The sequence below is a fragment of the Cimex lectularius genome, unplaced genomic scaffold (assembly GCF_000648675.2).
Source record: "Cimex lectularius strain Harlan isolate CLEC.00 unplaced genomic scaffold, Clec_2.1 scaffold21, whole genome shotgun sequence".
NCBI classification, from domain to species: domain Eukaryota; kingdom Metazoa; phylum Arthropoda; class Insecta; order Hemiptera; family Cimicidae; genus Cimex; species Cimex lectularius.
This window is the reverse complement of record NW_019392671.1, coordinates 680,428-695,153: the sequence shown is the minus strand read 5'-3', so window position 1 is coordinate 695,153 and position 14,726 is coordinate 680,428. Positions and strand designations below refer to the sequence as shown.

Genomic DNA, 14,726 nt, shown 5'->3' with positions numbered 1-14,726 from the left:
CCTTCATAAAAACCTTGCATCTTCATCCCAACCTCAGCCTCCCAACAATCCAGACACTCAAGAACAAAATCCTTCGAACCATTGCTCAAGCTCCCTACTTCATATCGAACCTTACTATCCACATAAACTTTTGGATCCACTTTGGCCCCGAAACCGCAAAAAGTTGGTACAGAGGCCTTCATAAAACCCTGGACGGAAATGTACCGTCTACGTAAAGCGACGATGTTTTTACCAGAGCCCGCAAATTTGTCACACAATTGAAAATGACAAGTTCCTTTTGAAAATCATTTATCAAAGTAAACTATTCTCGGTTGATTTTAGTGAGAGTCATCGTTCGGAGTGCCTGTTGAACCTCTGCTCCACCTTTCAGTACGTTGGGGTATTTTTTGCGCTTGGCATTGTATTTATTCCTCTTAATCTTCGTTAAATCTGATTTCTGCAAGTTTAATTTCAAAACACTATTAGTCATTGTTTTTGTTTTATATATGTATATGTATTACTTTAATATAACGAAAAGAAGAAAACACTGACCAATAAAGTTTGAGGATTTCGCTCGCCTGTCACATATATCTTCCAGTACTTTCCGCTTAACTACAGAAGTTCCGCGCTGTCGTTCTAGTTGTCTGTCACTTATTAAGCCGGGAACACACCCGATGCTACGCCAAGCGACGCTACCCGTTGCTACCCGACGCAAATCCAAACTCCGATTTTCCATAAGGTTGCATTACCCCCGTGCACAACTGCCCGATGCTATGCCACGCTAACCTACTCTGCGATCCCCACTGTCCTGATTTTCGTCGGGTCGCATCGAATAGAGTCGAAGAACCGGATACTCATATTTTTATTCAAACTAAATGTATTATTGTAGTTATATTAATTACTAATTGTAGTTATTTTAATATAAACCAAATTAACCAAGATCAAAAATTCATTAATTTTTATTTTTAAAAAATAATTGTAACGGTTTGGTATAAAATCTATCAAAACACCAGAATATCACTTTTTGATATAATGAATTTAACTAACAATTTATTTCATGGTTTTGCTCGTGCGTCAGACCGGGTCACTCATATTTTTTGTAGTTTATTTCAAACCAAGTACATGTAATTTTGTCGTTATATTAATTACATGTCATTTTAATGTAAACCAAGTTAAGCGAGATCAAAACTTTGATGGTTAGGAATAACTTTATTTAAAACCATTAAGTTTAACAAACAATATTAGATGGTTGTGCTCATAAAATTTAACTAACAATTTATTACACGGTTTTGCTCATAAAATTTAACTAACAATTTATTTAGTTAAATATATTGTTAACTATATTAACATCCTCCGGTCGTTTCAAAACCAAATCGAGCCGATCGAGTCATTAAGCAACAAGGTTTTGCTCAAAATAATGCATTAAGAACAAAAGAGGCGTTGCGAGCGTGATACACGTTATTGTCATACACGCTGTGTGACTGTACGCGGCGTATGCTTGCGTCGGGCAGATGTGCACACCCTACCAAAACGTGACAAGGCGTCGGGTAGCGTCGCATAGCGTTGCATCGGTAAGTGTGGATAAGTGTGTTTTAGTTCGTGGTTGTGGGTTGTATGTACGACTATCTGTGATGCTAAAGCGTGACCCAACGGTTTTTACAAATGCCCAGCATTTATTCAGACAAATTCAGCATATCGAGTTTATATTACTTGATTACTGTTCGTGAATTTTTTATGTTTTTATTATCTATTTTTTCTCATAAATAAAAGTATTACGTTGCTTTAATAATGAATATATAAAAGTTACAAAAACATCGAACATCGATGGTTTGACGTGGATGTCCCATCCATAGACTCAGCCTCCTCTATTTACATGACCCATAGACTCATTCCGTTTGACCGGCACTTTTTACATCAGGAAATAAGGTTCACGGGCTTCCCACCTCAGGTTCAGGTAGCAGTGGGATCGGTTCAATTTGTCGTCACCCTTTTTCCATCTCAACAAAGACCTTAGATTAAAAGTATAATTTATTAAAATTAGTGAATAAGTTATATCGTCTTACTCCCAGTTTCGTTTATTTTGCCAATTTGCATTGAATCCACAACAATTTCCGATCCGTTGGATTCATTTCAAAACGAAATCGAGCCGATCGAGTCATTAAGTTGTGTAATTATTACAATCATCGCCAGTTATCTTTAAAACGATGTTAACTAAATATCCCTTCGACCTTCCTCTAAGCAAGCTGCAAGTTATACTTATCGGTCTTTTCAGATAAATATACCAGATAATCCATAAAAATGCACTAAGATCGAAAATAGGCCTTGTTTGAAATTTTTGAAATTACCGTACTTCTTTTAATGTAATTTAACCCAGATGTGTAATTTACAGTCAAATGTCATGCACCTTTTGGGTTATTTGTTTGAAGTGCAAACCTATTTGGTGATAATTGCTCTTTTCTATTTGTTTTATTACAATAAAATATTGCGTGATATGATTTTCTCTGTATGCATTTCTCGAGTAAAGCTTACATGTTTTCCATTAATTTTAATTAAAGCATCGAGTTGTCTTGTGTTTCTATCAAGTTTGCAACTTTGAAGGTAAAAATTATTTACACGTCTAAAGTTGATTTTCTTACACCGAACACATGTCACATCGAGCTCTGACTCGCCCTCGCCGCACTAAGTAAGGTTTAATTTATCCAAAAAATACTCTGGTTTTTAACCGACACAACTTGAGCAAGTTTGTAAATTTGTCCTCAAATCTTTCGAAGTGTGTAAATGATTGGAAACGTTGAAAACTTAATAACCCTTTTTGTCTACACATTTATTTTGATTGGATTTTTTCAAACATTGGTTGAGGTTTTGCATTTGCTTACGGGTCCTTGACGTCATTCAAATTTTCAGATTGACCTGCTTTTGGTAGTTCATGCTGTCTGTAGTTATGATCAAACCCAAAATAACACTTAACGAGTTAAATCATCAGGGGTATTTTCTTATCTTACAAATCACCACGATGTTTTGACATCCGATGCCTTTTTGTTTAAATTCTCATCCACTATAGAAAATATTTGTGCCATTTGTACACACAGCCCTGAGATATAGGCTCTCCTTATTGTTTGAAGAGGTTTTCTGCCTGCTCTTACTCCTCGACTTGTCGCCATTACAATTTATCTTTTTACATTGTAAACTGTTCAATTGTTTCAAGATGAATAACACGAAAATAATCTCGTCCGCGGGTTAAATCATGGGGAACATCCTGCCAACCCGACCACGCAACAACAGGTATGCAATTGCCTTAAAATGTGAAGAAGTATCAAAATCTCAGGACAAGGATGTTTAAACGAGTTAAATTAGTCTTTACAATATTCTAAACGCTATTAGCAATAACCAATGTTCAAAGTATTCCCTGGTCTATTCATTTTTTTAAGTTACCGCGTTATTATTTGTACATTTGTTAAATTTTTTCATGGATAATATATTATACAACATATTTTTTATAATCTATGGTGTATTGATACATTTTTTAACAATTCGTCAATCTTTTGATGTCTGAATGATTTCCATTTGTAGATAGGCAGCAACATCTCTGAGAAACTATGCTCAACCGTGATCTTCATTCTCTCAATTAATGGTCAAGCAGTAAACGGAATTCTTTTAAATCCTAACAAATCCCAGTACTATTAATTATTAATTTCCAAAAAGCATACCAAGGTCAACTCCAAGCTTACATGTGACCTTGTGAACTCTATTATTGAAAAGTTCTTCAAGCCTCCATATTCTTTGACACCTTAGCTTTTTCACTCCACAGAAAACTAAACTTCTTTATTAAATCCATAATAATTCATTTAATCTCTTACTGTATCACAATTTTTTCACTTTCCTTGGGCTCTTGATTGCTTCAACGCCTTCAAACTTCTCATCATTCCTTCATTAGATACTGTTATGATCATGCACGAAGAGATCATATTTCTTCCTTATGTGTGGTGGTTAGTGACCGTTAGTCGATGATTATTCACACACACACAGATCGTGAGATGCAGTCTGGTATGACGTAGGTTTTAGAAAAACATTTTCTTTATTGTGCCAACATTTCAATCTTTATTGAGATCATCTTGAGGGCTCAAAGTGTTGGTTTTCTGAGTAATTGTGTCATTCTTGTGTGTCATGTTGAGAGTGCCAGACACTTTGAGCCCTGAAGATGATCTCAATAAAGATCGAAAGGTTGCCACGATAAAGAAAATGTTTGTTCTAAAACCTACGTCACACCAGACTACATCTCACGATTTCTTCCTTGTATTAATGTCTTCAGCAATCTTATACCAAGCCTTCAACACTCCTCTAGAACTTTAGCCTTATCCTTCAGAAATTGTAAGACTATCGAATTTGTTTCCCTGGGAAGTACATTTTGCTTCTACTTGGCTTGTTTCATCTCCATGGCATCTAAGTTTTTAAAAACAACATGAATCTTCTCCCTTTCTTTGCTCTTCCTTTCTTTTCCCCTATTTCCTTTTATGTTCTTTATTTTTTGTCTCTTCTTTCTTAATGTGTTTCATCATTCGATTATAAATAATTAATATTTTAAAGAATATATTATTATCATTATTGTTTTGTATATTTTACTGACTACTGTTGTGTAAGCTCAAATCTGCATATGTACGTACATGTATACACACTCATGTGCAGAGTTGAGCCTATCACTTTTCACAGACTGCTGGCAATTCTAGCTTTTGACAATAATGAAACAAAAATGACAACAATAAACTACCACCAGGCCTCGAAGATCTCGTGTGTTGGCAGTCCGGGGTCAGACCTCGGTCTGCTCCATCCACCCACTAAGGTTTGGCCCTGGGTTCCGTTTACAGCTTGATCATTACAGCACCCAACACATGCAGTTCCTTAATCCAAACCCATTCACACTCTCACTCATTCTTTCCTATATTATATACCATTCACTCAATTAGGATGGTGGAGTACTGGATATTCCTCCATCACCCTTTACATGTGTTATATAATGAACCTAATTGAGGGTCGATGGAGTACTCGATATTTCGCCATAAGCCCTCTTATACTGCACATTCACGCCAATAAATACATTCAATCTCAACACACACTAGGTACTCAAAACTATCAGTACTATTTACAGTAAAACAAACCTATTTCCTCCAAAAATGAGAACAGAGGACCCAGATACTTGCTGCCTTGTCCAAGCATGATTATCATACCAGCTGGCATTCCTACACACTCTCTGTATGGAGCCAAGGAATTGCACCCTTCAATTGGTCGGCACATATCAAGCAGCCTTTGGCCCAACAGTAAGTGTTTGTGTGTCAGCCTCCCACGGCCTATCCTTAATTCGGTCAGAATGGCTTATTTTCTATGAGTCAGATCCTCCGACTGCAATCTCTTGTTACATGAGAGCTTCTTTGCCGATCCGGCCCACTGGTTCTCATGATCATTCATATTTTATTATTTGTTTTATTATTATTAGTATTATTGTACTAATGTTTATAAAACTAAATTTATTTCTAAGAAACATGTAAGATGGCTTAAAATCCTATTTATACCTTTAAAATAAATAAATAAATGCTCATATCTCTTAAAGTTAAAATCACAAATAAAACTCGAACCTACCTTGTTTAATGAAATGTAAAACCCATGGCACCGCCCGTTACTGCATAACAGTCTTAATCTTGACCTTTTTTGGTTGATTTAAAATTGTTTAAAAACTATTTTTTAGTACAGTTTTAAATGATGTTCACCTCTAAAATTACATCAACTTTCTATGGACATGACAGTGTCTGTTTTGTTGAAAATCCTTAAATAAACTTTTTTTTAAATAATGTTACAACACTCGTCTGTACATATTAACAAGTAATTAAGCGATAAATTAAGGTTAATAATAATATTTCTTTAATTGTATGCAGGATAAACAGTGTTTTTCTTCAGTAATTTACAGTTTCACTTATAGAATATAACCCTTTAATTGATGTGTATTTCAATTGTTTTATTTTCTCCCCAAACAGAGAGGAGTTTGAAGAAGAACCCTGCCCTCTTCCGAGCACACAGGCAGAAAATGGGGAATCTTCTCATGCCTCATCTTCACGCACAGCGGCTCCAGCTACTCGTAATTTCATTAAACCAGATGGCACGATTGATTATGATTGTGAGTGAAATTTTACTACTGCTTACAATTTTTTGTTAAACCAACCTCATGATGTTTTTGTTAAAAAAAAGGATTATTTGGAAGTTCCTTAAGTTTCAATCCCCTTAATTCATCTTAGATTCCAACCCACGACCCTTCTAGAGATGAGATGAAGGCATTATTATTTAGACCTCTTGCATCCTAATATTCATAGGATATGGATCATCATCACAATTGGTTATTAGATCTGCGCCCTCAGGGCAAAACTGGATAAATCAAATTTTCTCAAAATGAAATAAGATATTGCAGTAAATCTCTTTAGGACTGACAGACAGTACGATTTTCAAGTTGACAAAGAAACCATTTCCATTAAACATGATGCGCCTTTTTAAACATCTTGAAAAGTTGTGTCTACATTTTGATAATGATACTTATCATACCTATGGTCATAATGAATATTTGTCTAGGTGGGACAATTTATGTTTTTTATCTACTAGTATGTTGCATTTCTTTAGTTGGTAACTTGACTTATCAAATTTTACCCATAAATAACTGCATTAGTGGTACAATACCCTAAAATTGTGTTAGAAACCAGATAATTGTCATAATAATACACCAGAAGTCAAGGTGTAATTAAACAAATAAAAAAAAAAATTTGTAGGACAACTACATTGAATTTTATGAAATATGAGTACACTACTATAAAAGGGTACTGCAAAAATTTAATTTGTATCAAAGGTCTAAAAATTTTAATAACAGCCCTAAAAAGTGTTTTTTTTTGCTTTATCCAATTTTGCCCAAGGATGCAGAGATATTTTATGAAACCTAACCCTAGTAAATTAAACGCCTCTGAATTGCCAAACAAACCAATGACTTTTTAACTGGCTTTAGTTTGATCCTTTCCGAACGTTGTGGTCTGCCTGTAATTGTTTTGGCCTGTCAGGTGTGTTTTGACTTGTCGCCATCTTAAGGAGTCAGTTTTAACAAAATTATTATTAAAAACAACCATACAACCTGTGAAGATAGGCAGACCAAAATGATTCAAACCAACTTAACTACTCTATCACATGTTGTCCTGGTTTCCAACTTCAAACTTACATCCTATTTTTCAACGTATACTTGTGTTTTATTACCTGCTCCAGTGTATCTGCCAGATCTATCTTACTGCTTGATTCTACTTTAGTCGGGTAATCTGAACAGAGCTCAATCCCAATCAATTGGGATTAGCAAGATTCTACTAATTCACTGTTTAACCAAATGTCTGTCCTACCTGAACATGTTTCTGTCAGCATAGATAAAATGTTTTTGTTTAGAAAATATAATTGTCTGTGTAGTATTAATTGCCAGTTATTTTTGGCCCATTTCTAATTGCTGATTTTTGCCCTAATCCAAAAATTGTGATGTCTGCATGGTGATGAACCTGTGTTTGGCTTCACTGAACTGTGTGACTTTTAGTCTGTTTATCATTGTTCTGGTGTGACACATATTCTTACCATCTTTAGAGGTGAATTTTCACTAAAATGATTATCAAAAACTGTACAAGCCGAAACTACAAAGATAGGAAGACCAAAATAATCCAAAACGACAACTACACTACCTCCTCTGTCCTATGTTTTTCAAAACTTGCAGCGTATCTTTCAAGTGTGTACGTTGTGTCGAATGGTGTGTCTACCAGACCTGTCTTACTGCTCGTTTCTTCATTATGGGCTAATCGGAACAGGCTTGATCCCAATCAGTTTGGACAAGCAGGATTCTAGTTTACTTTATTCCAATTTTGTCCATTTCCTGAGGCTATATAATTTACTATGTTCAAATAATTCAGAGTCAAGAATGAAAATTTTTGAACTCAAATATTCTGAAAAAAGTTTTGTGGCTGCATCACTACACCTGTAAATCTGCCCTGAGGTTTTTCATTTTTCTTTCCTTTTTTATAAGCCAAATATTGTTTCTGATTAAAATTTGTATGCTTTTCTGTTTGTACTTATACTTTTATTACGACTTGTAAAGTAATTTGTGTCATACAGAAGGAGGAACTACCCATTGGGTGTGATAGAAGAGGATCTAATCACTTAACAGTACTTTCTCCATATAATTAATGCACAATTAAAAATCCATAGGCTGTACCAGGATATGAACTGAGAACCGCTAGCTTGGCAATTATAAGTTGGCCACCCAAACCACTCAGCCATTGTGGTCCCCTACTTCATTTTGGACAATAAAACACAAACATTTCCTAAGACACTAGGAAGAAAGAACATTGATTGATCTAATTTTTTATTTAGAGAATACATTTTTTAGTACTTTTAGAACTTAAATGTTTTTTAAATTGAGAAATTATATTTACGTGATTCTTTTAGTTCTTTCTCCCATCTAAACATCTCCAAACTGAATACAGGGTTTTATATATACATTTTTTTTCAGTGCTGTACGAGCCATCATCAGAAGACACCACAAACAGTAAGCTTTAAATATAAAAAGTATTATATTTTTAAGGAGGATTAACATTGATTTAAAATTACAGTATCTATGGAGTCACAAGGTTCAGTAGTGACACATCTCCTTTCCCAGGTTAAAATAGGGATGGATTTAACAAAAGTTGTTCTACCGACTTTCATTTTAGAGACTAGGTCTCTTTTAGAAATGTACGCAGACTACTTTGCACATCCTGATATGTTCATTAGGTAATTGGATATTGTTCATTGATCTTAAACACGTGTTTCTATGTTAAATTTTCCTTGTAGAATTGCAGACCTAGAAACAGAAAAAGACAGAATGGTTCAAGTAGTATTATGGTACTTGTGTTCATACCATGCTGGAAGGAAGAGTAGTGTTGCAAAAAAGCCTTACAATCCAATTTTGGGCGAATTCTTTCAGTGTCACTGGAATTTAGAGGATTATGAGGCGGACCCCAATGCACAATTAATTGAAGATGGTCCTGTCCCCTGGTGTAATGGAAACCAACTGACATTTATTGCAGAACAAGTTTCTCACCATCCGCCAAGTAAATTACAGTTATTCGTTATTCAATTTGTTATTACTAACCATTTTGTTTTTCCAGTTTCGGCTTTTTATGCAGAGCATTACAATAAAAGAATATCTTTTAACGCACATGTATGGACCAAATCCAAATTTCTGGGCCTTTCTATAGGTGTTCACAACATTGGTAGTGGAGTAATAAATGTTATCGATTATGACGAAAAGTACACAGTTACATTTCCCAATGGATATGGAAGGTAGTTTTGATTTTTTTTTTTTTTTAACAGAATTATTTGATATGTAATGAAAATGTGGTTTTACAGGTCCATTTTGACAGTGCCATGGATAGAATTAGGTGGTGTAGTGAATATAGCTTGCGAGAAAACTGGTTACAAAGCTGTTGTCGAATTCATTACTAAACCATTTTATGGCGGTAAAAAGCATAGAATAACTGGAGAAATATTTGCCCCGAATGAGAAAAAACCTTTCGTCACCATTACTGGAGAATGGAATGGTGTAATGGAAGCCAAATGGTCTGATGGTGTATGTAATGATACTATAAATAGAAGAAGTGAATTACAGAGATAATTAAAAATTATTTCAAATTCCAGCGATGTGAACCCTTTGCGGATGTTCATAAATTGACAATAATAAACAAAACTGTCCGTCCCATCGAATTTCAAGATGAGAATGAATCAAGAAGATTATGGAAAGAAGTGACAGCTGGATTAAGGTAGGATTTGCATAGTTTTATTTCCCATAAACAGATTAAAAAATGTCATTTTCACGTCTTGTAAAATAAGTCCGTAGTGTTTTTTTTTAAATAATTTAATTTTATCCAACTTATCTATAGAAGCAATATTTTTTGTCATTGTTTAAACACTGAAAAGCAATTAGTTTAGGACTCCCATCTGGCCTGAACCTTTTTGCATTGTACCAAATAGCTAAAAACCTAGATCCATCATGGATTAAGAATAAGTAAGTAGGAAAGTAATAAGACATAAATTATACTATGACTCACCAATCTTGTGGACACATGCTCAGCATAAACAAGCTACCCAAACATTGAAAACAACCCCGTCAATTGCTCATCAACTGCTAAACTTACTCCCATTAGAAATATTTATACAAGAAGAAACAAAGAAAAAGCTCTTTTAAGCTTCTGAAACAATCAAAGATGGGTACTAAACAAGGCAAAAAGGAGGGAAATTTGAAAGGTTGGTTGAGATGGGAAGTTAGTGTCCAAGTGGATTGAAGTCACGGTAGCTCAAGTGGTAGAGTAGCGGCGTATCTAGCTGAAGGTTGTGGGTTCCAATACCGCTCGTGACACTGTCATTTTTATCTCAACTAAAAACCTTAATTAATTGAAGAAAAAAAATCCTATAAAATCTGAACAGACTACAAAGGAGAAGAAGAGTTCAGGAGGAAATCAGGTACAATGATATGGAATACAGATGGCTCCAAAACTAATGAAGGAGCGTTTTCTGTACAAACCCAAAATATGATCAACTCATTAAGGGCAGACCTTTGTCTTTCAAGTTGAAATAGAAGCCATCGATGCTTGGCCTTAGAAAATTGTAAAAAAGGCACTGGAAAAAAAAACCAAGATCGGGTAGCTAAGCAGCTATTTAAAGCATAAGCATATAAAAGTTACATCAAAATTACTCAGTGAATGCATCCAAAATCTTCAAAACCTGAGGAACCACAACAACCTTGTACCCTTGGGTACCAGGACACAAGGGAATTTTGGATATTGAAAAGGCACACACTGGGCAGAGGAGGATCTGCAAGATCATATATAGGCCTACTCTTAACATAGCAAAAACAAATAGAATCCTCCATCATGGATCCAAAAAAGATAAAAAGAGGAGTGTATAAACTCTAGGGGCACTAGACATGATACACTTATAATAAAACAACCGTCATCAAGACTGGCAAACTCGCTGCTACAGTTAACGAGGACTAAACTCAGAGAAGTGATAGGTCTACAGGCTGCTGGCATCTGAGAAAACATCTACATAGCATGGGTATTCGATGAAGACCCCCATATATAGGTTGTGCAATGAGGAGGAAAAAACAACTACCCATATCATCTTTGAATGTGAAGCAACTGCTCAATGGAGATACAAAGAAAACACAGGGAAAGGAACTGTAGCAATGACAGTCAATGGCCTAGTATTCCTTAAAAGGGGCGGTAATACAGTAGGAAGTCTTGGACAAATTGCAAACCAGGTCTTATAAACAACTGTTCCATCTGCCTCACAATACTGATCATTATATAAAAATTGGGTGTGATCTTGAATCTCTTAGCATCCAAATTTTGATCATAAGCTGGCTAAGTAAAGCGCTAGCTGCAGATAAAAAATCGCTTCTGAAGAGATCTTTTGAATTTGTTTTGTTCACAACGAACTTTTCATCACCTCGTAAAGAATATTAAAATGCACAGGAAAGAAAAATATGAAAGGTTCACAGATAAAAGGCACCTGGTTCATATAATACAACTGTGCACAGGATTTAATAAAGAAAAATATGAAAGGTGCACATATTTAATTACTCTCAGTAAGTCAGGCAGTTGTCATAAAGGCACTAAATGCATATGCTTTCTCCAAACTTGTCTGGGAGTGCCTTATTGCGTAATGCCTCTAGAAAAACAAAACAACATTACCTTAAATTGGTTCTGAGCCATGAAGGTATAAAAGGAAATGAAGAGGCTTACCAACTATCCAAAAAAGGAGGGGCAGCCCTCTCACCCACGGGGCCAGAACGACAAATAGGTGCACTGGAGTGTGTACTTAAGTTGGAACTGAAAAAATGACTTGAGAAAGAAAAACTTAAGCACTGGACAAAATCACCAGGTATGCCAGGTATGAGGTAAGCTAAGAGATTTACCAGTCTCTCAAAAAGGAAGGCGAAGGAACTCCTCTCACTCGCTCAGCAGGCAGGATTTGAGTAAAATTATAGGCATCTATACTGGCCCTCTTAACTACACCTAACTGATGGACAAAGCGGAGAGAGAAACATGCCAACTCTGTCAGGAGGAACCAGAGCCATTGGCACATAGCCTTTTTGAATGTGAAGCATTAACCCGGTTGAGGTACAGGCACTTTGGCAAGGCAATTCTCACACCAAACGAGGTGCGCAAACAGGTACCGAGGAAAGTGCTTAGGCTTATAGGAAAACATGCATTATCCAAGGTATGGTTATAATTCATAAGGGTTCCACAATAAACTATATAGGGTGCAGTGGAGGAAAGGATTTTTTTTTAATCCTCATTTAACCCCCCAAAAACAAATAACAAATACTTGCCCCATGTGTCTTTGCATGTACTTATCCACCCACCTTATTTCCCTGATGTAACCTTCAGATCTTCACTTATTCTGGGCTATGCAATACTAACAAGGAGAAAGAAATAACTCGAGGGCTGCAGAATCCAAATTGAAGAGTTAATAACTTCAGACGTTCTGGGAGTAAAATTACAAAATTAGATGGAATACACAACAGGTAGTTAGTTGGTGAAACAAGTTGTTTATACATTTTGTAAAATTAAATTTGTTAACAATTACCTAAAATTTTCATTGAATTTTCCATAACAAAAACCTCTAGGGACTTATTTTATGACCCAATAGATTCTTTCTGCGATCGCGGTGAAAAGTGGGTTAGGTCAAAAATTATAAAAATCGAGTTAAGTTAAGTTAAGAAAATATCAAAAACCCTTTAGAAAGTTAAAATTGAGACATTCAGAAAATTTTATCCGCTATATAATTTATTAGAAGACCTATAAATATGATTATTTGAAAATTCAATTTTTGACCCACTTTTTTCACTGCAACCACTGATGTAACAATGATGGTTGCCTTATACATTTTTTATTTATTTATTTATTGTTAGGATGAACAATGTTGCCCAGGCATCAAACGCAAAATGTAATTTGGAACAAAAACAAAGATTAGAGGCTCAACAAAGAAAAACTCTCGGGCTAGCTTGGGAAACCAAGGTAATTTTGAATTGTATTCCTTCCTGTATTATTATTATTTTATTTTAAAACTCATTAACCTTTTATTTTCTCATTATAGCTATTTCAGCCTGGTGATGAAGATAACTGGGTTTTTATGAAGCCATTGGCTGACAGACTGAAAGCAAATGTCCGATAATACCTCCTCTGCAATTATTAAGTAAAGAAAATTTGTTTGTCTTTTCTAAAAAAAAAAGAAAAAAAAGAGGAATTCTGAGAACAAGACTAGATAGATAAAATGCAACCAAGTGTTGTTTATATATATTTTATTTATAAATGCTACCATTTTTATGATTAGAAGAATATTTGATTTTCCATATTACACCGCAAGTACTTTTCATCCAGTTTCAAATTGAATTTGAGCATTAATAAGCCGGTTGGAGGGAAAAAAAATTTGGCTATTTCCATATTTTAGGATTGCACAATAGCTAATTGTTTTATGTTTAAATTTTTATGAATAAATAACCATCCCATTAATAAATAACCCTAACCATCCCTAATTTTTATTAATAAATAAAGATCAAACTATCGTAAGGCACATAGTGAATGGGTTAGTAAATTACAAAAAGATGCATTCTTGATAATTTAGGTACTGTAAAAATTATATTAGGCTTAAACGGGATGTAATAGATAAAAATTGTAATATAAATTAATTATTAACAGTATTAAGCTAAAGGTTATTTAAAAAATCTTAATTTTTTTCAGAAGACTTCAAGAAGTTTAGTTTTATTATGATCATTAAATGGATTTGCTGGTGTATCTATCATTAAATAGTTTTTTTTTTTTTTTTTTTTTTTTTAACTGTCAAATAAATATTAGGTAACTTAAATGTAAAATAAAACTTTTTCCTTTAATTTAAATTGCAATTTAAGATATTGAATTTTTCGAAAATTGTTGATATGTAGGATTCCTAGGTATATAGTTGATACAAAATTTATTTGTATATTATGTGATAGATTATACTGATAAAAAATTTGACATTGGTATTATAATTTAAAAGTCGTAAAACTTTACCCCTGATTGGTCCAAGATTTAACGATACACGCTGGCTTTGCAGCCTGCTAGAATGAGTATCACTTTTAATTTTTTTTTTTCTGTTTGTACAGCAACAAGTGGAAGGAAATAAAGAAGCTTGGGACAGAGTCAGTTAATACAAACCACCTCAAATCAACACAATTCTCCTCTATCCCATGTGAATTGAAAATAAACTGTCAAAGCGGAAAGGAAAAGTAATGTCAGTTAAATTTCTGCAAGGTACAATTCGCGTTGTATTTTTAGAAAAGCTTCTTGGAGTCTTGTGGAATCATGTAAACCAATTCATTCCAATGAAATACATAACATATTTTGAAATTCCATACGAGTTCCATTTCAGTTTTGTCATTATTATTATTATTATTTATTATTATTATTATTATTTATTATTATTATAATTTTAGCCATCCCTTTGAACAAGCATGGATTACTTGCATTATAATAATGCTGTTTTAATTTTTAGATTTTCACGAGGCCATTTGCTTTGTGTGAAATGACTGAGTATTGTAAATTTCATCTTCAAACACATCTTATTTCTCCACACAGATATTCAACTATGTTTAGCTTTTATGTTACAGTTTAAAT

At 34.3% G+C, this 14,726-nt stretch overlaps 1 protein-coding gene across 7 annotated transcripts in view; it reads left to right on the top strand.

Moving 5' to 3' along the window:
- LOC106666872 (oxysterol-binding protein-related protein 9) overlaps positions 1-14,464 on the top strand; it is a 66,685-nt gene extending 52,221 nt beyond the window's left edge. For 6 of the 7 annotated variants that reach the window (XM_014394368.2, XM_014394369.2, XM_014394372.2 and 3 more), the window contains 10 exons: positions 6,003-6,142; positions 8,543-8,578; positions 8,643-8,802; positions 8,863-9,122; positions 9,180-9,354; positions 9,421-9,640; positions 9,709-9,830; positions 12,986-13,091; positions 13,171-13,269; positions 14,216-14,464. In XM_014394368.2, coding sequence (XP_014249854.1) covers positions 6,003-6,142; positions 8,543-8,578; positions 8,643-8,802; positions 8,863-9,122; positions 9,180-9,354; positions 9,421-9,640; positions 9,709-9,830; positions 12,986-13,091; positions 13,171-13,248 — 1,297 coding nt within the window. In that variant the 3' untranslated portion in view covers positions 13,249-13,269; positions 14,216-14,464. Of the gene's footprint in view, positions 1-6,002; positions 6,143-8,542; positions 8,579-8,642; positions 8,803-8,862; positions 9,123-9,179; positions 9,355-9,420; positions 9,641-9,708; positions 9,835-12,985; positions 13,092-13,170; positions 13,270-14,215 lie in introns of those variants that run through there. The other variant, XM_014394374.2, reaches the window with a different exon arrangement.
- The last annotated feature ends 262 nt before the right edge of the window (positions 14,465-14,726 follow it).